At 45.2% G+C, this 27,320-nt stretch overlaps 1 protein-coding gene across 1 annotated transcript in view; it reads right to left on the bottom strand.

Annotated features, from left to right (window-relative positions):
• Positions 1-4,967: 4,967 nt before the first annotated feature.
• Positions 4,968-27,320, bottom strand: part of LOC147883082 (peroxisome biogenesis protein 2-like) — a 160,607-nt gene continuing 138,254 nt past the window's right edge. Inside the window, exon 7 of the mRNA XM_087399994.1 lies at positions 4,968-5,368. Coding sequence (XP_087256120.1) covers positions 5,081-5,368 — 288 coding nt within the window. The 3' untranslated portion in view covers positions 4,968-5,080. The remainder of the gene's footprint in view (positions 5,369-27,320) is intronic.

The raw sequence follows: 27,320 nt of genomic DNA, 5'->3' as shown, positions 1-27,320 counted from the left end.
GGATGACTTGCAGCTCTCTTCAGTCAGGAATTTACAGGTTAATCGATTCTATCTTTCTCACAAAAAATTTCAGCATATGATCAGACTGGCTTGCAGGCCATTGCTATCCCATGCTCAGGAGGATCTGGAATTTGCTTGGATCTCTTTCATACATCGTATTCAAAATGTCATCAAGGAATATGGAAGATGGTACTTGGCAGAAACCAGACAGCATATCCAGTGGGCAAAATCATACAAGCAGTATCTTGTACAGATTAGTCATCAAAGATCTCTATCTGATTCTGAGCAGCATTTATTATCTTGTGCTTCCTCTATAATTGATGCCAATGACAAACGCAAGCTGTCTAAATGGCAGATTAGGGCCAGAGTTAAACCTATGCTAGATAAGGGCTGTTCCTCTAAATCTTTTTTCCGGAACTTACATGCACACAGACAAAGCCAATCTATCATGAGGGTAAGGAAATCAGATGGTCTCTGGACCCAGTCTCTCTCTCAGCTTGAAAAACAATGTCTGGATCATTTTCAGCTCCTTTATTCTCAGCCATCTTCTTCTGCACCTCAGGTCGCATTGGCTCGTAACAGATTTATTGAGCTTGTTTCTCCCATTGTCTCCCCGCAAAAAGCCTCAATGCTGGAAATGTCTTTTTCAGATGATGAATTGGATGAAGCCCTTAAGCATTTGGGTAAACATAAATCCCCTGGCTGGGATGGTCTGACGGTTGAATTTTTCGAAGCCTTTTGGCCAGAAATGAAGGGTCCAATTCTGCAGTTTATTAATGCAGCATGGCAGCACCAACATCTTCCCTCAGCTTGGAAGCATGGTCTGGTTAGGCTTGTGCCCAAAAAGATTCTTTGTGAGACTATGGATGACTGGAGACCAATTACTTTGATGCCGGTGATATACAAACTGATTGCCAAAATGTTGGTACATCGGATAAAGGATATCCTTCGTGATGGACTTCATCCCAGGCAATATGGTTTTGACGGCACATACATGACAATATCACTAACACTCTTATCGCAATGGAATATGCTAAATATTCAGATCAAGATGTGTTGGTCATGCAGGTGGATGTGGCGAAGGCGTTTGATACAGTACAGTGGGATTATGTCTCTCAAATCATGCAAAAACTTGGTTTTGGGCCAAAGCTATCTAATGTCATATACAAATTCTACTGCACAATGCTTTATAGGGAAACATTTGTCTGAGTCTTGGACTCTCGAACGTTCGGTTCGACAAGGATGTCCTCTCAGTGCCTTGCTTTATGCCATCGCTTCACATCCTTTGCTTCTTTATATGGATCACATGGTTGATACTGGACAGCTAGAGGGGCTTCAGATTTCTGGTTCACGACCCTTCATAGCGCAGGCCTATGCAGATGATTCATTCTTCATGCTAAAGAACAGTCCATTGGAGATTCGCCTCTTGATGGATACCCTTTCAGATTTTGGGTTGGCAGCTGGTCTTAAAATTAATTTTCAGAAATCAAAACTCTTGCCTCTCAAGCTTTGTGATTGGCATGCTATTCTGTGGCTAGGCCAGATTATTCAACCGAAAAATATAGTAAGACATTTGGGTTATCCTATTGGCTGGAAAATCAGTAATAAGCAACAAATGTTGTGGGTGTTCAACAAAATTCAGGACAAATTACAATATTGGAAGATTTCCAAATGGCCTCTGCATGTACGGCTTCGAATTGTCCAATCTATTGTTCTAGCTTATGTCCAGTTCTACCTTCCTCTATTACATTGGTCATCTCGAGATCTCTCATCTTTTATGTCTCCAGCCATGGACATTTTTTGGAAAACCAAGCTTCATAAAAAAGCTTTACGGTTGCTCAAAATGGACTTGCTTTGCTCACCCAGAATGCATGGTGGTTTGAATATAATAAACATCAAATATCATGTGTTGGCAAGAAAGATCACTATGCTCAAAACATTCTTTCAACAAGAGCAGCCTTGGTCTATTATGCTAGCAATTTTGTGTGGTCAGATGCGCACACATGCTTATGGACATTGGATAGTAGATCCATCGGAAGTAGTACTTGGAAAATTTCAAGGTAAAATCCCTGGTTGTCCATTTTCTAATTCCTTGATTCAGGATTGGAAGCAAGTACTCTCTCACATCAAATGGTCTCCTCATCCTGCTTCTCTAGCATCATCACTCAGATTGGAGAGTAGTCATTGGAGTGCTGTGTTTTCCTCTCCCCTTGCTGTTCAACAACCCATCAGAGCTTACAATCTTATGAAAATGGGTATCCGGTTCATTGATGACGTTGTAGATATGCAAGGAAATATTCTCCTTTTTCCAGCAGCATGTAGACAATACAACCTGGCAATGCATCATAGACCTATTTGGAAAGCTATTGCTGATCTCCTACTTCCTCTGGTTCCGATTCCGACATTGAATGGCAGTGACAGGCTTCAAGATTGGCACCTTCAGTCTTCAAGTCCAAGCATTTCTTCTAAGCCTTTGCAGTCATTGACATCTATACAGGCTTATAGATTAATATTACCTCCTCCTTGGATTGCCCATCATGCTAATTCTTTATGGCATCTGAACAAATCATTAGCCTGGTGGAAAGGAAGATTGCAAATGATATGGAAGTTGAAAATGCCATTGAAGCAAAGACTATTCCTATGGAGATGTATTGTTGGTATTCTCCCAGTGGGAGTGAAATTGGCTAAACGACGAATAGCTTCACCTCTCTGTCCAAGATGTCACCTTGCATCGGAGAGTATTCCGCATTTATTGTGGTTTTGTTCATATTCCAGAGACCTTCTAGATAGAATCTCCTATTTTTTATCTCTCAGATTTCCAGCACACAGGTTCTACAGGTTTTTCTGGATGTATGGCAAACTATCAGCTTCTTTGTCACAGTATTCTCTCTTCTTCCACTGGATCAGATACTAGGCCTTATGGACCCTCTGGCTGCAGCGCATCCAAGCATATCTGAATTCTCCTCTTCAGCATCCTTATGAGTTTTTCAGAGCCTCATTAAGGCAGTCTTTATATGATGCCTTACATGAGGAAGATTTGGATGTTTCTTGTATTCAACTTTTCTTTTACTGTTTCTGATGGATAGGGCTGTAGCTCTATTTTGAGCACGGCCTGGATGTAAATGAATGTTTTATAATATAAGTATCTTGGTTTTACAAAAAAAAAAAAAAAAAAGTGTGTTGGGGGGGGGCGGGCGACTGCAAATCCATGCTTATAATGCTCTTTCAATGCTATCTGGTTGTAATCTGTTGACATACATCCAAACCATCTTCCATTTTCGCAGGTCACATAACCCTTGTACATTATATATATTAATTCTTCCGGGCATCTTTAAGACAATCATTTAATGATTGTCTATGTGTGCGGGATTTGGAGCTACCCTACCTTCTTGTCATATAACGAGATTTTCTTATGTTTTGTAGCTTGCTCTCCCCTTTCTTGGGGCTGTTTTTTGTAATATAATGCCAATTGGATTTCACCCAAAAAAAAGTGTGTTTTTGTGTGTGTGTGTGTGTGCACGCGTGCATACGCACGTGTGCATGCAAAGAGTCTTCCTATGGTGCTGTTTGGTTGGGGCTTTATGAGTAATAGCTGTCCCACTTGAATGTACATTCTTCTTAATGAAAGGTTCTTTTACACACACAAAAGTGTGTGCGAGTGTGATACAAACATTCATACATAGTCCAATGTCCATGTCCTTGCCCGATTAAGTGGAGTCACGAGTACTGATTAAGATGGATCTGCTCCTCCCAAATATACTTTTTCAGGAGTCATACAGGAGGAATGCAAGATCTCACCTTATTCAAGAGGCTGCTACTTCTGCCACCATGGAAGCATCAAAGCATCTTGGTAGATATTGGATGCATTGTAGGCAGCGGCATGTATTTACAGTATCACATGTGCATGTGTGCATTCATGCTTTTCATATGTGATGAAAAAGTTAAATCATCAGAGTATCTAAGGTGGCTAGGGTGTTTAAACTCATAAGACGCTACATAATACCTCCTTAAAAAGATAACTGCAATGCATATGTAATATATAAGTTAGCTCAAATAATCATTGTGAACATAGAGGGAGATTTAATTCTTAGACGTCACAAACTGCTCTTGTTTAAAATCTTTAAATGGCGTACAGGAGATTCTGGGGGGTGTGCAAGACGGTGCCATAAATAATAATGTCTCCCATTGAAGTGGGCCCTTGTGAGATTTTAAGGAAAATCAACTTGTAGCAGAGGCAAGTCTGTGCAAACGGTAGCCTCTATGCCATCTCTTTTGTCCAAATCTTGTCAAGCAGCAATAATCCCAATCTTATATAGAAGTTCACCAGTTATGACATTATAATTACCATAGAGGAAATGCTTAGCTTAATCACATCAATTAGCTGGTATATATCCTTTTCTCATTCTGAAAAGCACATTGGGGTGGTTATCAGCGTTAAAATGTGGGTTCTAAATGCAAATTCAGATACATACGACAGGAAACAAAACACAAACAAATGTCTAAAAAGAAGAAAAGTAATAAGTCAATTAAAAAGAACCAAAAGAAACTGAATCTGCATGATCCATGGGGGTCCAGAGCTCTTTCCACACAAGCCAAAGAAAACACCTCACTTCTATAAATTTTATTCCATCCATACGAGGCTATTTCACACAGAAACTGAAAGCATCCAATGTACTATTGAACTTTCAAGCTTAACCCATATACCAACGAAGGATGTCCTGCAATGTGCAGAAGATAAGATTACAAAACTGAAATTTATGTGCATCTAACAACTCAGTGATCGTTTCAATGAAAGCAAGTAGATTTGCACTGCCAAAAGAATGATAGTACTAGCTTTTACATATAATGAGTTAAAAACACTCATTTTAGTCATGATCTTGGCTGAATGATTTCCTCATGGAGAAAATAGCCCATACTTAATAAAAACCTAATCACAAGCAGCCATATTATAATAGTAAATACCTCAGGCTACAGAGCTCTCAATGCTTGAATATAGAGTCTTTTCCCTTAATCCTTCCTATCAATGGAAGTATTCCCCTTTCTCTTAGAAAGTACACATTTGTATTGATGCGTATTTTTTTCATGACAGTGACGTTAATGAATGTTGTTGTATCTGCAAGACCTTTTCACCACAGACTGTGCACCGGAATGATCGATGTGTTGTACACCTAGTTCTTAAACAGTAGTAGCAGAAAATATGTCTACATGGCAAGGCAATATAGGGAATAGTGATAGGGCTCGCCTCACAAATCGGACAGCTATCCCTTGTAATAGTAACATCAGCTGATCGCCCATTGCAAAATGGCCAGGTGAGTACCTTCTTTAAGTTTGTTATATGCAATAGTGGTAAAAGCACCAACAACAGCTCCTGCAAGCATAATTTTGTTAGTGTGTTGAATCTTACACAAAAATCAAGAACAAGCCTACTCATTTACTAATGCAAAAATCAGGAACAATGACAATAAGAAAATTATAGGACAAGATATTGGAAAACTATAATGCCTGTTGGGCAAATTGATGTAATTAGGATAGAGGCTATGGGACACATGAGTATATATGTGGACACGTGTGTGTCTATCTAGATTTGGTATGACCAAGTCATGTATGGTGGAGTGATTGGAGGGTTGGCTAAGTCAATTGAGATGATCTCATCCATGAGGTCAAGAGCTATTGAACTTGCATATATAAGGCCTATATAAGGCTTTCTTTGTTCATGAAATATAGAGCGTATTTTTGCGTGTCTTCAAGCTCTCGCTTTCATACAGCCATGCTTCATTTCTACACTCCCTAGCTCAGCTCTCTCGCTGCCTCTTTTGCCATGAATTGGTATCAGAGACTTCTCTTCTCTAGCTACCCACACTCTGCTGCACCTACTTATTGCTACTATAAGCCCTGCCATCTGTGTTGCTATCTTGAAATTCATCTACCGCTCTGCTATAACCGCTGCCATCTCACATATCTGTTCCTCTTGCTCGTAATCTCCTGAAGGAGCTGGATTGAACGAAGGAAAAAACTTGATGCCTCAGTAATCCCCTCTTGAAGGACACTTCTGCTACTGCTTCTTTCACTTATGTTCGTCGTCACCGCTCTATCGTCAGAAGGAATTTCATTTCATAGCTCCTGCCCCATGTTCTGATACAGTCGTAATCTCGGTCAACATTACTGATCCCATGCAGTAGTTTGAAGAAACGAGTGATGTAGCAGCCTTTGAAACTAATGGCAGCATCCAGGGGGATTCAAGAAACCGCAAGCACAAGCAGTCTCCTCAGTTGATCGGTATCCTTTGATCGGAAACTCAATTTGGAGTGAGAATAGGCAATCATGGGTGAGGCGATGAGAATAGGAAATCGTGGGTCCTCGAGGCAATGAGGATCAATCGTGTTTGCCATCAATTTCTTTATCTTCGAGCACTGTACACGCAAGATTAGACTGATAAAAGAGAACAAACTGCTTTGCTGGTTCTCGAGAGGCATCGCCCATGGTCAGTGTCATCTGGGACATCGCCCAATTTCTGCCATCAACGTAATTTGTTTTTCGCTGCAGTAGGTGGATTGTATCTACTGAGAAGGTGCCATGTGGGAAAATCATGGAACGAAAAAAAAAAAGGGGAAAAAAGGGGTCCCAACCTGTTGCAAAGAGTCGAACCTGCAACCTGCCCACCCACATGTCAAAGCTCTATGATTGTGACAATCAACAGAAACTTGAAACGCATGACACTTAATTAATATTTAATTTTAGTTGCATTGTATTTATTCAGCTTTCCTTTGGTGAATATCTTTTTCCATGTTCAATTGGGGCATTTTCTTGACCACTCAACCCCAAGGTTTCTGCATCTGTTCATGAACCCACATCAGAAAACATATTTTGTAGATGATCATTTTGTATGGCTGGATCAAGATGGGAGGCCGATTTACCATTAAAAACAGAGAAGTCATCTAGAAATACCTCAAGAAACTTGCCGATATTCTCTTGAAAGAGTTTGGTTACAAGTCGTTGAAAGGTTGCCGGGGCATTACATAGTCCAAAGGGCATCATTCGGTAGGCGTATGTTCCCCATTGAGTGACAAAGGTAGTCTTGGGCTGATCCTGTTCTTTCACTCGGACTTGGTTGTACCTGCTATATCCATCCATGAAAGAGTATAAAGCATGTCCTGCCATTGTCTCCAACACTCTATCTGTGAAGGGAAGGGGGAACCTATCACGTCGTGTGGCAGCATTCAAACTCCAATAGTCAACACATATTCTAAGTTTGCCGGTCTCTCTTTTGGGTACAATGACAATTCCGCTGACCCAATCGGAGTAATCCACTGGGTAGATTAATCCTGCTTGCTCCATTTTCAATATATCTGTTTGGACTACCTTGCTGTAGTTGGGATTCATGCGGTATGGACCTTTAATCACAGGGTCTGCATCTGGATATAAGTCGATGCTATGCTCCATGAAATCAGTGGGCACCCCCTTCAGATCCTTGTAGGACAAGCAAAGACATCCACAAATTCTTTAAAAAGGTCGGTGACTGCAGCTAGAAGATAGTCATGTTCCGAGACCCAAGTGCCTAACTTCAAATGCCTGGGTTGGTCCTCACTTCCAATGTTGAGATATCGCCAGTTCCGTGCCTCATCGACAGGGGCAATGCATTGGGATGTTGAGGTACTTGGTTCACCCATTCTCACTCCTGTATGTGCTGGAGTATCTTCAAGGGGAAAGTCCCCCTCCACTTCTCTCAACCAAGATGGGGGGTAAGTAACTGGGGGGTTCTCACGCATTGACTGAGATGTAGAATCATTAGATGTTGCAGATGTTGTATGCCTTCGATGCCTCGGTGACTGTTTCAGCATGCCCCGGTAAGGTAATCCTTCCACCTCATAAGTGGTTTCCGAAAGGTCTTGAATTGAGGGGTGGTCGGCTTTTGATAAGAAAAGGTCAAGCAAAGTGAGATCGGCCATGTCCTCACCTCTGTATCCGGTATACACCCTGGGTCCGCCCAAGACCTCAAGCTGTTGGTGGTGATTCTCCTCAAGTTCAGCAATGTCTATGTCACTTTCTTCTAAATCACTATCACCATCAGTCTCATCTTCATTAGTGTTTCTGTCTTCTGTATGACCATCATTGCACTCAGCAGTACCATGGTTGTACACCGTAGTACCATGGTTGTGCACCGTAATACCATGATTGTACTCTGGAGTACCATTGGTGGGTTGTGCAGTACTAGCCTCGTCTACAGTAGATCCTTCATTGTATCCTATAGTATTGTCAGCATCATTTTGACCAATGTCCTCCATGTCGGCCACTGGACGATCCTCAATGTTTACTGCAGTACCATCATTGTCCTCAATACGATCAGTGGTGTCCACTGTAGTACCCCTAATGACCATTCTCTTATACATGTGTGGACTATTGCAAAGTCCAAAGGGCATCCTTTCGTAAACTAGTTCAGCCAGACCCTGTCGTTCTGGGTGGATTTCTGATACTGCAAGTAGGTGTTCTTCTTGATCTTCTTGTTGGCATAGTTCCACCATGTTGACCGCTAAGGAGCCCAGGGCTCCCATCCAATCCAAAATAACAGCTTCCTCATCTTCTTGATCAGCCCGATCCAACAAGTAGGTCAAACTTTCAAATCCTTCTAGGGTTGTCTCCTCATTGATATCTTGGTCACCACCCCTGGGCCAGTCCCCACAGGCCCAATGCTCCTCTTCGACTCCGGCTTGTTCTTCAAAATCCTCCTCTCCTAGTTCTATTGGGATGTGCCTTGCCTGCCCTGTGACCATATCTATTTTGAGGGATGTCGATCCCAGGGGCAATCAAACTTCATCAGTTGACCAATCCTGAATGGCTTTTGAAGACCGCAACCATGGCCTACCAAGAAGTAGAGGGTAAGTTTGTTCATTTTCGGTCATATCAAGGACAACAAAATTGGAAAGAAAAGTTACTCCGCCAATCTTCATGTGAACACCTTTGACTGCACCCATTGGTTTTACTCTGCGTTGATCAACCATGCGTACCTGAAAGTGAACATCACTTGTCAACTTCAACCCTAGTTTTTGGAGTGTACCTTCGGCATAATGTTCATAGCCGCCCCACCATCGAGGAAGACGTCCTTCAGCTCCACTCCATGGATCTCCACGGTGAGCTTGGGACTTTGTTCACAAGTGAGGGCAGCGTAGGCAAAGAAGTGGTCCGGTGTAGACCCATGCTGAGCCGGTAATGTCTCTGGTGTTGGCTCACTCGGAGTAGATCCCTTGTGTCGACCTCCTGGGAGGCGATTCAGAAATGTAATAGTCTGATGCTTGATTTGGGGGGACAATAGACAAAGTTGTCGTAGAGTGAGGTTGGGTTTGAAACTCATAAGATCTTCAATAGGGAGTAGTGGTGGACACTAGCATTAGCCTTCTGCAACCTCATCCTCCTAGCCTCTGGCGGAGGGTCGAAGCTTACACGAGGATGTGGATGTAGGTCTGAAGTGTGAGTCATTGTCTCCAGTGGTTTCTCTTCCATCACTCCTTTCCCTTTTTCCTGGGCAGGACTAGGTCTTGTCCCCATAGCCCCTTCTCTGTTGAGTGCTTTTGGGGACAAAGTGGGAGGACCTACTCGTGCGTCCTTATCCCGGTGCTGTCCAAGGGTTGTCACTTCTGTTGCAAACCTCACAGTTCTGGACTTGCGGGATGGAAGCTGAGGTGTGCTACCTTCATCTTCAGAACTTGTTTGAAGATCTCTCGTGACACCCTTTACCACCTCCTCATACCTCAAAGGTATAGAGTGATCACCCGAGGATGAGGCACTTCTAGAGTTAGTGGTTGACCTTAATGGCTGAGTGCCCTTCGAGTTTGTTTCTGAATCACTATTAGAAGCCAGCATGGGTGGTCTATTCCTGGGCATACTGTGTACCTTGGAGGAGGAGAATGACCTCGGTGGGGGAACACTTGTCGAACTCATTGGTGTTGAGGTCTCCGGTGCTGACTCTGAATCACCCTTACATTTGTCACCTTTTGTATGTGGCCGTGTCACAGCGCCCAACACTGCGCCAATCAAATGGGGACTGTTGCCCTCCCCCGCCACTACTACATCAACCATATTCACTTGGGATGCGGGTTCCACTCTTCTATTGGGACAGTCTCTAGTGTAGTGGTCGTTTGTGTTGCACTGTGTACAAGAGGGTCCCTCGAACGGCTGTGTACAATCATCTTGGTAGTGGCCGTACTCGCCACATCTGTAACACATGATGGGTCTTCTAAAGTTTGTACCTCTGCCTGTACCTCCACGTCCACCTCGGAAACCAACCCTTCGACCGTGTTGATAAGAGGGTCCATAGCCACCTCCTGACATAGGTGGTTGGTACGGGGCATAGTATGGCTGAGGATAGAAATAGGGGGAACCAATTGAATTGAGGACAGGAGCTTGGAGCAAAGGGGGAGTCGGAAGCAATGGAGGTGGCATGACAAGAGGAGGAGGTGACTCAAATGCTCGTGCAAGAGGGGGAGCAGGAGATACTTCTGCTGGGCCAGAAGTTATGGGTACTGTTCTGTTGACTGCAGCAACTAGAGGTTCCCCTGAGGTATACTCTGGAAGAAGCTTCCTTAATCCTTTGAGGTACCTACACTCAGAGGCATCATGTCCATGGATCTCACAAAATGTACAAAATGAGGTAGAAGTAGGTACCTTTTGCTTGGAGGGGCATCCCAGTAACCATGGTTAGAACCCTTGCATTCTGTGCACCAAAGGCCACTTCGAATTTGGGCCTCAAAGGGTGATGGTCCATCCACTTTTGTTCTGTCTTTCAGACCTTCTTTGATTTCTTCTAATTCCTTCTTGAGTTGCTGCCATGCCTGTGAGCCCTCTTCTCTCTAAAGTTGGGCGGTCTGGCGGGTGTTGAGGCGAAACTTAACTGGGACCGTTCCATCTTCACCGCTTCCCTCAGAAATTCTTGTAGTGAGGCATGCTCAGGGAGTTTGTCAACCAGCCTTATAGCAATGGTGGAGGGTAAAGCCTTCAAAAACCACCCCTTCATGACGGTGTCATTGGGTGGCACCGACATCTTTGCCGCCAAGACCCTCATCCTTGTATACATCTCAGAGATGCTCTCTCCAGGCTTCATGGTGTCAGTGGATAACTCTTGGACAATCATGTGTTCGAATTTTTCCAACTTGAAAGTGCGTAAGAATTCCTCCCTTAGGTCTGTCCACGTCTGGAAGTGGTCCGGAGGAAATTGACTGTACCATACATCCGGGGCATCCTCCAATGACGAGGGAAAGATGTGAAGGAACGCATGCTCATTCTCCGTACCTTTAGCTCTACATGCTGTGAGGAACTTCCTCACATGAGCTTCCACATCCTCATGGAGGTGGCCTTTGAACTTTTGAGTCTTCACGTGAACCTTGTTGTGAGTAGTTCGAGAAGTCTATTGTTTGGAGGACTGAGAACGGCCATCCCCACCCGAGAGGTTGGAGAGGATGCAAGAGTTGGAGGGAGTCCCGATGGGGTTGTAATGAGTGTTGGTGCTCCCAAGGAGGAGACCACCCCGACAACTCCTCCTGTGGAGGACCACAATGGAGAAGTCACTACTGATGTAGTCATAGAGGAAGTGTAGCCAGCAGATGGTAGGGCGTAAGTGGGGGGTCTCGGTGTTGCAGAAGGAAAGGGTGAGAACATGGAAGATGTGGGGGTGAAAGAGGATGGGAGAGCATTTGGGAAAGAGAGGGACGGAGTTGAAGTCATGGATGAGTAGGCAAAAGGGAAGGAAGGAGGTGGTGGAAAAGCCAAGACCAGTGTGGATGGAAAGGGAGATGAAACCATCATGGCAGGTAAAGGTATGGCCGGAGCAAAAGTACCCCCCAATGGAATAGATGTAGAAGAAGGATTAGCTAGGAGCCCGGAGCTATGCATAACAGATGAGGTAGCAGCTTGTCCACAAGAGGTTGAGGCGGGAGCAGATGGAGTCACCACTCCGGTAGAAGAGGTGGTTGATGAAGACATCATTGCAGGAGGAGGAGAGGGGCTGCCTTGACCTTGATGAGTCCCTGAGGAGCCCTCGTCCTTAGTACCCTCTTCTTTCACCTGTTCTCCGCTTTGCACTTCTTCTTCTCCGGAGTCCGGATCTGACCACCAGGGTTCCTGTTGATCCAAGTCAATGAGAGTGTCGATGAAGTTACTTGCTTTGGCTACTGCTCCAATGGGCTCACTTTGTGCTCGAGTTGAGGACTTTGCAAACTTACGTCGCACGTAATGCTTCTTGTACCTAGTTTGGTATGCCGGAAGTCTTTTTTCTCCACTCTTCCCAAGTACCTCCTAGTTCTCTCACTAGCTCCTTCAAATGTTTCAGAACTACTCGGCATAAGACCTCTCTCTAGGACCCTAGATCACCACTTCACTCGTGCTACTCAACACCAGCAGCGTCCCACCGTGATCGCCATAAACTGTTTGAGGGGAGGGGTTCCTATCCTTCCGGAGGTGTTACCGGAGGCCAAAGGCCACTGGCATGAGAAGCATGAGTTTCGCAATGTTCTAATGCAATGGATCGCGCAGAGCGCACCGTGCAGTAGTGTGCGAGTGCCGTATGCTATACTACAGTGAACGATGACGTACGAGTGCACTATGCTAAATGACAATCACCGGCGAACTCCACAACATAAGCAGAATAAGAAAATCCTACACTGGTGAACAATCCCCATATCGGGAAGAGACAAGAGAGATGAGAAAGTGACCAAGTTGGCCAAAGTACATATCACTGGTGTCCCCAGGTCACAAGTCGCAAGTCACAAGAATACACAGGTCTATCCCCATAGTAGACAGAGGGTACACACAAGTCTCTCCACACTCTCTCCTTGGCGAGCTCGTAGCTCTAGCCTCTATCTCTCCTCACTCTCCTCTCTTTCGCTCCAGTGCCGAATGCTAAATGAATTTTCCTCTCTCCCCCTTCTCCTTCATCCTCATCCCCCGCCTTGGAGGGTCCCTTCTTCGCTGAGAATCTCCCTCTTTCTTCCCATTGGTCATCCTCTTATCTCCTTAGCTGTTGAGGATAGCTGTTGCGCCGCTGGCTCTCTTGATGGCTACGGTGACTTCCTGACTCCCTGACTCGCCAGCCTGATGGTGTAAATTCTCCATGTGCAGATGAGCTGGATCACCGCACCACTGCACCACTGTATCACTGAACCACTGTGTAAATGTAAATACTCCTGACTGCTCCATGTGCTAAGCTCACTCTCCATGTGCGCAGCTCTTGATGAGATCACTTTGGACATGATACTCCTGGTTGACCTGTGGTTGACATGTGTCGACCTATGGTGGACATGTGTCGTTACATGATTGCCTCGGATAGTACTCCTGGATGATGAACCCGTGTGATCGCGTGGCTAACTTGTGTTGACACATGGTCAACATGTGGTCAACACATGTCGTCATGTGGTCAACGCCTGTTAACAGGTGGTCGTCGTGTGATAAGGTAACACCTATTTCCATTCCGTTCCTAGGTAGCTAGTAGGTCTCTTCAGTATAGAGAGGGAGAGGGAGGGCGAGAATGGGGAAAGTAAACGGTTCCACAGTGTGACATAACCTACATGTCCATACCAGTGACATAAAATGTCCTACATACCCCCCCTCAATGGTATGGATGTGATACTTTGGAAATGTCTTAGAAGTACTTAGGGTCCCTAAAGTACCATGGTTGCACAGATTCATCCATGACGGATTTTTGCAGCTGTGCGGAAGAACTTTTGGCGTAAGCTCTAGAAATCCCTCGGGAATAGAAAGGTCACTCTTTTCTTTTGGCTTTCTATTCATGGAGGGATTGCAGTGAATCTGTGGAGATTGAGGTTCGAGGTTGACCCTACTTGTCCTCGTTGTCACATGGCAGTTGAGTCAGTACAGCATTGCCTTTGGGAGTGCAGACAAGCGAGGATGATTTGGAAAGGTGGATTTTCAGCATCTTTCATATAGTACCTTTCTATATGACATGGGGTTCAGTGGCTTGGTTATCTCTTATTGGCCCATAGGTGCTTTTCGAGGGACATGATCCAAATCCAGCTTTCATTGTACGGCGACATTCAGTGGAGTCTTGTTCCCTCCAGGATGTTCCCCACACTCCTTTCAGAGCTACTCATGCCTCAATAGATATGTATTGGGAGATTTTGGCTAGCATTGCAGCTTGGCATATTTGGAGAGCCAAGTGTACAGAGGCGATGGAGGGTATCTAGGTTCACCCTTCCCAGACTATGGCGAGTATTTGGACTGACACTATACACACTCTGATGGCCCTTTAGGCGAGCATACAGGGATCCTCCAGAGCAGCCACTTCCAGGAGAGTTACTTTTTTCAAAGTTCGAAGGGGATCTCCTTTCTTCTCTGAGTTTCCTTCAGGGTTGAGATGGCATTTTCAGCCTCCGCCTTGGTTCTTTATTAGCTGACTTTGAGCTGTTTTTTCCTCATGCATTGCATGATGTACTCCTGCATTTGAGCTTGCTCTAGCGGTTTTCATTCATACTTAATGAAGTGATTTTCTTTAAAAAATTTGAATTAAACCCTCTTCACCCCTCTATCACACATGTTCACCCCATGTTCACCCAAGTTCACCTATGTTCACCATGTTCACCTCCACTTCACCCATATTCACCTCTAGGCCACCCCTCTTCACCCCTAGTTCACCTATGTTCACTCCTATGTCACCTTCCCATGTTCACCTCCACTTCACCCATGTATTCACCTCTAGGTCACCCCTGTCCTATGTTCACTCCTATGTCACCTTCCCATGTTCACCTCTTTGTCACCCATGTTCACATCTAGCTCACCCCTGTTCACCCCTAGTTCACCTATGTTCACTCCTATGTCACCTTCCCATGTTCACCTCTCTGTCACCCATGTTCACCTCTAGGTCACCCCTGTTCACCCCTAGTTCACCTATGTTCACTCCTATGTCACCTTCCCATGTTCACCTCTCTATCACCCATGTTCACCTCTAGGTCAGCCCTGTTCACTCCTAGTTCACCTATGTTCACTCCTATGTCACCTTCCCATGTTCACCTCTCTGTCACCCATGTTCACCTCTAGGTCACCCCTGTTCACCCCTAGTTCACCTATGTTCACTCCTATGTTACCTTCCCATGTTCACCTCTCTGTCACGCGTGTTCACCCCTGTTCACCCCTAGTTCACATATGTTCACTCCTATGTCACCTTTCTATGTTCACCTCTCTGTCACCCATGTTCACCTCTAGGTCACCCCTAGTTCACCTATGTTCACTCCTATGTCACCCTCCCATGTTCACCTCTTTGTCACCCCTGTTCACCTCTTTGTCACCCCTGTGACACCCCTTGTCCACCCCTATGCTCATCCCCATGTTCACCTCATGATCACTCCTAGTCCACCCATGTTCATTCCCATGTCACCCCTTGTTCATCCATGTTCACCTTTTTGAGTTCATGGGATCCGGGCAACTTCTCACACCCAATTTGGTCTCACAGTACATGGGGCTCCTTGCTCTCCCTATTCAGCCTCCTTCCGACATTCACCACATCTCCTTTCATTCCTTTCACTGTGCAAACCCAATCGAAGGGGCTATGATTGAAAAAAGGTTTTGGAAGGTGGAAGTAGAGAAGAAGTGATCACTCGCTACTTCTTCACTCACTTCTATTTAGCACCAGGGCACTACTACATCATGAAAGGTATCCGTCCCACTCTAAATGCTCTCTTCACTATCACTCAGTATGATTTTGCATGCCTATTTTATTCAACATTCTGGGCCACTGTACGAAATCACACACGCAGAGGCACACACACATGTACTTTTGGACCTCACCTCACCTACCTCTTGCACCAGTGACGGGCTGCAACACCTGGACTTTTTCCTCCACCTTCCCATACTTCGTCTTCTCCTCACCGTCCACCTTCCACTCCTATGGTTCCCCACTTGCGACCAGCTTCACTCGCTCTTACTTCAGCCCCAACATCTTCAGTCTCTATTACATAAGTCTCTATCGCCTCTCCCTCTCCCGTCTCCACTCCCACTCTTGCTATACCTACATCTGCAGGACATGTTTCTGAGCCATCCCCTCTTGAGCCAGCCTCTGGAGCTTTGTCATCCATTTCTCATGCAGGAGTTGCCTTTCCATTCGTTCCCTTCGAGGCAGAATGTGATTTCCCTAATGATGTTCTTCCGGTCACTCCTCTGCCCTCCTTAGGTCGCACCCATGGCATGTCATTACCACTTACCTCCCTTGCAGTCATGACCAACAATCATCACAACACTGTCAATAGGGTACACAGATATGCACATTGCCCCCACAGCTCAGGATGGTCAATCTTCAATATTCATGGCAGTAGGGACCTCTGCTTTTGGATCTAATGGTGGAGAGGCATCGGAGCGACACAGGTTATTGAACTTAAATCTTGCTTTGGGAACCATTGGCGAAGACACCACCCCGGGTGTCTCGATGACTGATCCCTAATCAAAGTGTGGAGGCTACTGAACAGGACCCACTGGAGACTCGACCTGGCGAAGTTATTTTTGCTGGAGGTAAGGTACCATTTCAAGATGATTGTCCTCCACTACCTCAGAATGATATGTTAGATATATACTTTGCATCCTCCTCGGGAGATCTATTCACCCATGAGGCCCCGATAGAGGAACGGAGCCATGATCACAAATGGCTTTTGTATGCACTAAAGCAGAAGCGGTCTCCTGTTTGCATGGAGGAGGAGGATCTGGATCAAATTTTCACACTTCCCTTGCAAGAGACGCTCGTTTCCAACAAGAAAAGATCCCGAGCTCTGAGTTGTTACCTAGACATCGACACACTCGCTCCGGTGGTAGCTCATGAGGACCCAGAGGAGGAAGGAATGAAAGTAGCTTTCGAGGAATATGCCGAACTCATCAACATGGCTGACCAAATGACCTATCAGGACATGTATGCATGGGCTAAAAGGTCACTTCATATGGCTCAGCGCATCATAGATGACAGCTTCATTCAGATGGGTGCCTCCCTCTTCAATACTACGGGTCAGGTTTGCAAGCTTCTGTCACAGAAGCAACACCTCAGCTTGGAACATGAAAAGAAGGTAGCCAACATGGATAAAGAATGGGATACAACATTACAGGTGAAAGAAGCGGACTGGGAAACAACTCTTCAGGCAAGGGAGGCTGCGTGGAAAGCTCAACAGGACGAGTTTCAACAGTGCTTGGAGCGAAAGAGGCAGAGTGGGCAACCAACAAGAAGGTTTTGCAGGACAGTCATTCAGCCCAGCAGGCTGAGATCCAGAGGGAGCTTGCAGCCCTACAGGACAAATACACCTCACTGGCAGAGGACAAGCATATTGTTGATCAATAGGTGGAGGTGTTACAGAGTCAGATGAAGCAGATTCTCGAGGAGAAGGACCGTCTCGAAGTTTCAACTTCCAAGTCGCAAAGACGACTTCCATGGGCTGCAAACTGAAAATTTTGCACTCAAATCTAAATAGGATGATTACAGGTCTGGGTACCGCCGCCGATATAAATTCAAGTACGAGGGTTGTAGGAACAAAGTGGATGATAGAACATACAATGGTATGGTATTGTAGGCTAGACTTGGTCTAAGTTATTCTAGTCTAGGCTTTTCACTTTATACTTGGGTTTCATATATATCCCAAGTCTTGTTCTTCTATTGTTGCACTATTCAGTGGAGCTTTGTGTGTGAACTACACTCTCGTGTTCGTTATCCACTTCGTGTCTCCTCACAATTCCAACAATTGGTATCAGAGCTTGGCTCCCGCATTGCTTCCCATGCTTCTACCACTCCCGGGTTTCAGTTCTCTCGCGAAGAGTCACTTCTGTTGCGAAGAAATCAGTCCAGCCAGCTCGTTTTTGCCTGTAGCAGCTTTCTGGAGGTCTCCTGTAGCTGGGCGCCTTGACCAGGGTCACTACTGGACCTAGGCGACTACAAACTTGCTGTTTTTGGGATATTTCGCAGCCAAACATCCTCAAAATCAGCTCCACTTGCTGATTTACAGTGTTTTTTTCCAGTCGCCTATCTTAAGGAGCTCCATCTGGGCTGGGTGACCTCATTCTGGGCACTTTTGCTGCTGATTTTGTCAGTTTCCAGCCCCTACATCAAACTGCTTCTTGGAGCATCCTATGCCTGGACAACTTCAGATCTGGCATTTCCTTGCTTTCTTTCATCAGTTTCCAGCCTATTTTCAGTTCGCATTTCTCCAGGAGGACCATCTGGACTGGGCGACCTCATTCCTGCTAGTTTTTTTGCTGATTTTGGACTGTTTCAGCACCCAAAATCTGGTCGACTTCTTTCTGGAGTCATCTTGAAGCTATTTTGGACTGGGAGATCACTTTTCTTGTGATATTTTACATGCAGCAGACAAAAATCAGAATTGGGGGCAAGCTATTGGATGCATATTGAGCCAAAGGTTGGCTAATAATGAATGTTATCATTGGATGCCTTTTAAGCAAACATTTGCTTCAGATTTTATACCTTTGGTTGATGCTTATCGAGCCTTTGTTGGGCTGAAAGTTGAGAATACTTACAAATCAAATACTATTGCCCATTTTGCCTTGTGATTCCGGAAGGGAATTGTGCTTTGTGACAACACCTTTGGGGCAGATTTGCTATCTATATTTGCATTTTATTTTCAGGTTACTTGTGAAGTGCAATCATGTCTCTTTCTGAGAATTTTGGCACCCTGACTGAAGCGGATAAGTTGGATGGATCAAACTATGCCTTGTGGTCTTTTATGCTGAGGAATATTTTGGTTGGAAAAGGCCTTTGGGATATTGTTAGTGGAGATGAAATTAGGTCTGTGACTGCTCCTAGTACTCCTAGCAGTAAAGATTCTATTGCTAGCTCATCTCATCCTCTTTGTAAGGAGCAAAAGAAGTTTGACCGTCGCAATGCTCAAGCACTTTCTTTGATTTCCTTGTCAGTGAAGAGGCACATCATGAAGACTATTAAGTCTTGTACTTCTTCTAAAGATGCTTGGGACAAGTTGTCCCGTATGCATAATGTTAAGAATATGGCCAGGGTGATTGCACTTAACAATCAACTTAAGGATCTAAAAATGACTGATGGCCAAACCATCACAGAGCATGTAGGAAAAATTACAGATTTGCGAGATCAGCTTGCAAATGTTGATGAGGAAATTGAAGAGAAGAGATTGGTCTCTATCACTCTTAATAGTCTTGCTCCTTCATATAGTACATTTGCTACATCATTGAGCATCACTCTCAGAGCTGCATCTATTTCTTTTGAAGAATTGGTTGGTTTGTTATTGCAGGAAGAAGAAAGAGCTCATAATTTTCTCGTGGCTCTCATGGCAGTGAGCAAGCTCTAGCCACTGGGGAGAGGGGAAAATTTCAGAAATATAAGCCTAAAAACCAGCCACAAGGGGCAAATAATAGTACCAATAATGTCGAATCAAGCAAAGATGCTAAGACGAAAAAGGGCAGATGCAATTACTGCAAGAAGACAGGCCATTACATTGTAGAATGCCAGAAACGAATTGCAAATGAGAAGAAGAGGCAAGGCAACTCAAACAGTAATTTTGTGGCTCATACTGAGAACAATGCATCTGGCTCACATGCACACTTTGCTCAGGATGATCAGGATTTTGTATTTGCAGCCACACTCTCTAAGATATCTTCCAAGGGGGATTGTGATTGTGATCATGCTATTGCTCATAGCAATAATGATGATGCCTATTCACTTAATGTGAATGAGAATTGGTATTTGGATAGCGGTGCTTCACAGCATATGACTCCTCATAAGGAGTGGTTTGAGAGCATCAAACCTGTGTATGGGCGGCAGGTTACTTGTGCCAATGATGCTTCTCAAGACATTACAGGAGTGGGACATATTCCCATTAAGCTTGATAATGGCAAAGTCAAGTATATTCGTGATGTTTGGTATGTTCCAGAGTTGCGGAAGAATCTTATTTCAATTCCATCCATAGCTCATGATCAGCACATGCTTGTGGAGTTTCAGGATGATCAATGCCGAATTAAAGATCCTAGAAGGGATATGCAGTGGTTGCCACTTGTACTTATGATAAGGGTCTTTATAAGTTGGATGCTAAGCCCCATGTGTAGCATGCCTTGGCTGCATCTAATGCATCTTCATGTGATTTATGGCATGCTAGATTTGGTCATGCACATCATAGAGCATTGGCATACTTGCAGAATAATCAAATGGTTAAAGGGATGCCAAAATTGCAGCAACCATCTAGTTCTTTTTGTGAAGGGTGTATTATGGGAAAGTTGCACCATTTGCCTTTCAAAAAGGATGGATCCGTCAGAGCCACACATATACTGTAGCTTGTGCATAGTGATGTATGTGAGGTGAATGTGCGGTCACATCGTGGTGCCAAGTATTATGTGTCTTTTATTGATGATTACTCCAGATTTACATGGATCTTTCTCATGAAAGAGAAATATGAGGTGTTCCATTGGTTTCAGGAGTTCAAAGCACTTGTTGAGAACCAAACTAATGCCAAGATCAAAATACTCAAGATAGATAGAGGAGGGGAGTACATGTCTCATGCCTATAAGAATTATCTCGCTCATCATGGGATTCATCATCAGAAGACATGCCCTTACACACCAGCTCAAAATAATGTTGCTGAAAGAAAGAATAGGACTCTCATGGAGATGACCAGATGCATGCTGAGCTACAAAAAGATGCCTAAAGTATTTTGGGGTGAGGCTGTAGTTACAGCCACATACATCCAAAATAGATGTCCAACTAAAGCATTGGTGAATCGGACTCCGTTTGAGGCATTCTATGGATATAAGCCAAAGGTTAGCCACTTCAGAATTTTTGGATCAGTGGCATATGCATATCATAAGCAAAGATGTTGCTTTCAATGAAAATGATTGCTTTATGCCTAATGATTTACATATGCCCATTGAGGACACTACACCTTTGGATATTGTTCATTTTGAGTCAGAAGATATGCCATCACATGTGTCTAACACACCAAGTTCTTCCTGCACTACATCTAGAGAAATTCCCCATATTGATGAAGGTAGCACTTCTGAAATTTCAGTTCAGAAATCAGTCAATAAAAATCAACCTATTGTCTATGAAAGGAGGAGGGTAAAATTTGCAGATCAGTCTCAGCCTGCTGCAGCTAGTCAGCCCCTTCCTAGATGGGCTCGGGCTACCATTCAGGATGCACAAAATCAGCCTGTGTTGGGGAGAACAAGGTCTAGTACAAGGCAAGCACAAAATCAGGTCAATTATGCCTTGATGAGCACAGTTATGGAAGCTGAAATTGAACCTCAGTGTTTTGAGGATGCTCAGGGACACCCATTATGGGAAGATGCTATGAAATCTGAAATTCAGTCCATTGAAAAGAATGCCACTTGGGAATTGGTCGATCTCCCTGTTGGGAAGAATGTAGTTGGCACCAAGTGGATTTATAAGTTGAAATATCATTCTGATGGCACAGTTGAGAAACATAAAGCCCGTTTAGTTTTGCCAAGGGGTATAGTCAGGAGGAAGGAATTGACTATGAGGAGACTTTTGCTCCTGTAGCAAAGATGACAACCATTCGAACTGTCCTTTCTCTTGCTGCAAGTTACGGTCGGCCTATTTATCAGATGGATGTGAAGACAGCCTTCTTGAATGGAGACCTAAAGGAAGAAGGCCCCAAGGTTTTGTGGTTAAGGGATAGGAACAAAAGGTCTATGTGCAGCAGCCCCAAGGTTTTGTGGTTAAGGGACAGGAACAAAAGGTATGCAAGCTTCGCAAAGCTTTATATGGGCTGAAACAAGCACCTCGGGCATGGTACCATAAAATCCATCAGTTCTTGTTATCACAGGGCTTTGTTAGCACTCATACTGAGCCAAATCTTTATGTGCTTCAAGAATCATCATTCTTATTCTTTATGTGGATGATATCATGCTTACTGGCAGTGATGAGGGAAATATTGCATCAGTAAAATCAGCTTTGTCTCGGTCATTTGATATGACAGACTTGGGTTTACTGCACTATTGTTTGGGCATTGAGTTTTGGCAAACTCAAGATGGTATTTTCATGTCCCAAACTAAGTATGCCAAGAGTATATTACAGAGATTTCACATGGAGAATAGTAAGCCTATAGCTACACCTCTTGAGAAGGGTCTCAAACTGTCTAAGTATGATAAGGCTAAAAAGTTTGATGGCACTTTGTACAGACAGTTGGTGGGGAGTCAGTTTATTTGTGTTCCACAAGGCCTGATATTGCTTATGCTGCAGGATTATTGAGTCAGTTTATGCATTGTCCCACTATCACTCATTGGAATGCCGCCAAGCGTGTTCTCAGATATGTGCATGGCACTATTACTCTTGGGATGCATTATACCAATGCTTGTGATCTTGATCTATGTGGCTTCACAGATTCTGATTGGTCAGGGGACATTGATGATAGAAAATCCATTTCTGACTACTGTTTCTCTTTGGGTTCCGCATGCATATCTTGGTTAAGTAAGAAGCAGGCCAAGGTCTCTCTTTCTTCTAGTGAAGCGGAGTATAAGGCAGCAAATGTAGCTACTATAGAATGCATATGGTTAAGGAAGCTACTTTATGACTTCATCATTCACAAGACGATCAGGCCACCTCTATCTTGTGTGACAGTCAGAGTTGCATAAAGATTGGTAACAATCTTGTTTTTCATGCTCGCATGAAACATGTGGAAAATCACTATCACTTTATATGGGATTGTATAGCAGATGGCATCATTAGCCTCATCTATTGTCCATCTGAGGACAATGTAGCAGATATCTTCACTAAGAGCTTGTCAGTAGAAGTGTTTGTACGTCATCGAATAGGCTTGGGAATCAGAGACATTACAACAATGTCAAGGGGGGTTGTAAAATGACATTGTTTTTCTTGTAATACTCCCATAGGTTGCTATATCTTGTTGGATGAATTTGTGCAACCATGGTACTTTAGGTACCCTAGGTACTTCTGAGGAGTTTCCAGAGTACTTCAGCCATACCATTGAGGGGGGATTTGATAGAACATACAATGGTATGGTATTGTAGGCTAGACTTGGTCTAAGTTATTCTAGTCTAGGCTTTTCACTTTATACTTGGGTTTCATATATATCCCAAGTCTTGTACTTCTATTGTTGAACTATTCAGTGGAGCTTTGTGTGTGGACTACACTCTCGTGTTCGTTATCCACTTCGTGTCTCCTACAGTTCCAACAGTGGAGACAGGTTGTGAACACAAGTGAGCAAGAGTGCACACAAGAAAGCTCCAATAGAAAAGTTTACATGAAACAATACTTGGTATATATAGTACCCAAGTACTACTGGTCAACCATAGGGTTGACTTTATGCCTACAACACCATATCTTTGTAATCTCTTACAAATCCCCCCTCAAAGATATGGCTGAAAGTACCCTGGAAAAATCTCAGGTGTACCCTGCAGTACCTAAAGTACCATGGTTGCACAAATTCATCTAGATGGATATGCAATCTATGGGAGTACATGAAAACAATGTCATTGTGAATTGCTTCACAACCCCCCTTGACATTGTGAGAATGTCTCTGATCCCCAAGCCATGTCGATGTCGTAAGAAAAGATCTGTTGACAGAGCTTTGGTGAAGATATCCGCCACACTGTCCTCAGATGGACAATAGATGAGATCAATGAAGCTATCAGAAATACAATCCCGTACATAATGATAATGATTTTCAATGTGTTTCATGCGAGCATGAAAGATAGGATTGTTGGCTATGGCAATGCAACTGTGGCTGTCATAGAAGATAGAGTTTGCTTCGCCATGCTGTGCATGATGCAAGTCATGCAAAAGCTTCCTTAACCACATTAATTCCGTAGTGGCTGAATTTGCAGCTTTGTACTCTGCTTCATTGGAGGAAAGAGAGACTTGCTCTTGCTTCTTACTGAGCCATGAGATATAGGCTGAACCAAATGAGAAGCAATAGCCAGTAGTGGACCGTCTGTCGTCAATGTCCCCTGACCAATCTGAGTCGGTGAAACCACTCAGCTCTAGATCACAATCTGAAGCATAATGCAAGCCAAGAGAGAGAGTGCCATGGACATATCTGAGAACCCTCTTTGCTGCATTCCAATGTGTGATTGTGCGACAATGCATGAACTGGCTTAAAAGCCCTGTGGCGTAGGCAATATCAGGCCGTGTGGAGCATAGATATATCAAACTGCCAACCAACTGCCTATACAAAGTGCCATCAAACTTTTCAGTAGTATCATGCTTACTCAGCCTGAGTCCCTTTTCCAATGGAGTAGCCACAGGCTTACAGTTATCCATTTAAAATTTTTGCAACAACCCCTTTGAATACTTTGTCTGTGACATAGAAATCCCATCATCATGTCACAGAATAGAGGAAGATCATGAGCTGCTGCTCCTCCCCGTGAGCTACTTCCCCCCCCTCTCCCTCTCTCAGCCAGCCCCCTCTCCCTCTCCCTCTCCCTCTCCCTTGCTGCCCCCCCTCTCCCCCCTTCGCCCCCTCTCCCCCCCTTCGCTGCTCCTCCTCTCCCTCCCTTCTCGCCAGCCCCCTCTCCCTCCTCCCTCACCCTCCCTCTCCCCTTCCTCCTCCCCGCCCTCCCTCTCCCCCCCCCGCTGCCCCCTACCTCTCCCTCCCTGCTGCCCCTACCTCTCCCCCACCCGTCAGCCCCCCCGCCCCCCTTCTCCTCCCCTGCCCCCGCCCCCTCCCCCGTCATCCCTCTCCCCCCCGCTGCCCCCCTCCCCGCTGCCCCCTTCTCGTCCACCCTCCCTCTCCCCCGCCAGCCCCCCCGCCCCCTCCGCCCCCCTCCCTCGCCCTCCCTCTCCCCCCCCCCCCTGCTCTCCCCCTCCCCCATCCTTTCCTCTCCCCCGCCCTCCCTTTCCCTCCCTCCTAACCCGCCCTCCTTTCCTCTCCCCCTCCCCCTCCTTCCTCTCCCACGCCCTCCCTTTCCCTCCCCATTAGATCTCAAGCTGATATTTATGGGCTGAGGCTTCCTATCTACCGGGAAGAAGAGCTCCTGGATAGTGAGTTGGCAGATGACACGGCTGTTTTTTTGGATGCCTCGAGGCCCCAAGACACTCACTTCCTTCCGGACGGCCTTTGTTTTGCACGGCTGCAGGTGCACACATTAATTGGCATAAATCCAGTGGTTTTGGATTTGCGAGGATGACACCCCGGATTGAGGTAATGAGATATTGGCTTCACTTGGGTACAGAGGGGCGTCTCCGTCAGATATTTGGGCTGCCAAGTTGGGGTGGGCATCTCTCCTTCACAACAGTTTGCTCCGGTGTTGGAAAGCATAAGAAGAAAGCTCCTTTTCTGGAGGTCAGCCAAACTTGACTTGGCCTCTAGGGTGGTGGTGTGGTTAACCAAGTTCTTCTAGCCAGCTCTTGTTGGTGCCACTCTAGGCATTATATCACTCAGCTTAAGAGGCCTGCACGAAACTTTTTATGGAGTGGTCTAGATGGCACAACTGATGTTACAGCCACCAGGGTGGTTTGGGAGACCTTGAACTAGATCTACAGTGCAGAGCTTTACTCTGCAAGTTTGTTGTGAGAGGGCTTATGCCAGGGCAAGAGCCTTGGAAGGATTTTTTAATCAGATGCATACAGTCTCGCACGCCCACTTCAGGAGAGGATTGGACACACAGTACTAGATGGGTTTCCACCACAACCCACCTCAGGTCTCCCTCTTCCCCTCTTATGGTTGCTATCCTGAAAGCATGGGCCAGCTTCAGGAGTACTCTTTGCAGGATTCCCCCATCCACCCATGAAGAGATTGAAAGGGAGCCTATCATGTGGAATGACAGGATTTTGGATGAGCTTGGCAGACCACTTGGAGCTTCTCCTTACATGCAGTGGCCAAGATGGGAGAGGGGCCCTGCATCTACAGTGGGAGCATGGAAAGCCTTCAGGAAGCTTCCTGCAGACCGACAGGCCCACATGGTTCTTAATCTGAGAGGGAGTGAGAAGAAAGTCCAACAGATTGATGCAGCCTTGCCCTTGGATTGGGTGGACACAGATGACATGCCTATTACTTGCTCCACCTGGATGGGGGCATTTTCCAGATTGGGAGTTCCTTTACAGGTGATTGCTTTTCTTGACACGCATGAGGATGCCTTAGTTTTTGATGTTTCTTTGGGGGGCAGGCTGTCGAGATGCACAGACGATATCTTGTTGGAGATACCGTTTCAGCCAGTCAGGATAGTGGGCTTCATGGAGCATGGCTCTCTTTCACAGTGGTACTTGGATCCTGACCCGCTTCTCCTCGCCCTTGGCTCATGGAGGCTGTGGCTCTATGGAGGTGTCCCAATTAAGTTTTTGCAGTGGGACCCTAGGGAATGGGAATGGATAGTGAAGGGCACCGAGAGAAGGGCATCCCCTTCTTTCGTTACACGGTCAGTAATGCCAGGAAATTCCAGCTCAGCTGTAGGGGTTGGAGGCCCACCAGATCTCATCATTGGGAGAACTTTCAGATTCCTGCTGACTTGCAAAAAAAATTTTGGCAGAGACTCTGGAAATCCCACCGGAATAGAAAAATCACTCTCTTCTTTTGGCTTTCTATTCATGGTGGGATAGCAATAAACCATTGGAGATCCAGTGACCCTTCTTGCCCTCGCTGCCTTTCTACTTTGGAGACAATATAGCACTGCCTTTGGGATTGCAGATAGGCGAGAATCATAGGAAGGGGATTGCAAGACTTTTCAGCACTTTTGTTCGCCTACCTTTCTATATGACCTGGGGATCAGTGGCTTGGCTTACTCTTTCAGGGCCCCAGGTATTTTTTGAGAGACTTGATTCCTCTTGGGCTCTTCGTGTCCGACGACACCTTGGGGAGTCGTGCTCTCTAGAGGATGTTCTAGCCACTCTTTTCAGGGCTGCTCACTCCTCGGTCGACTCTCCATGGGAGATCCTAGCTAGCATTGCAGCATGGCACATTTGGAGAGCCAGATGCACTGAGGCTTTGGAGGGTTCTCAGGTTCACCCTTCTCAGATCTTGGCCAGTACTTGGATAGATACGATACACACTCTGATGGCCATTTGGGCGACCATGCAGGGATCATCTCGAGCAGCCTCCTCCAGGAGAGTTACTTTTCTCAGAGATTGGAGAGACTTTCCCTTCTTTGCTGAGACTTCTACAGGGTTGAGATGGCATTTTCAGCCTCAACCTTGGTTTCTTTCTACCTCATTCTTCTGAGGTGTTTTTTATTACATGCTTAGCATGGTGTATTTCCACACAGAGCTTGCTCTAGCGGGTTTCTTTCTTACTTAATAGAAGTCTGTTTTTTGAAAAAAAAAAAGAAATCCCATCATGGGTCTGCCAAAACTCAATGCCAAGTCAATAATGCAAGAGGCCCAAATCTGTCATGTCAAAGTTGTG

This window comes from Dipteris shenzhenensis, chromosome 28, assembly GCF_047967505.1.
Source record: "Dipteris shenzhenensis isolate YYH24624 ecotype China chromosome 28, Dip_SZ_1.0, whole genome shotgun sequence".
NCBI lineage: Eukaryota > Viridiplantae > Streptophyta > Polypodiopsida > Gleicheniales > Dipteridaceae > Dipteris > Dipteris shenzhenensis.
Note: the sequence above shows the minus strand (reverse complement) of the source record. Positions and strands in the feature narration are given on the sequence as shown.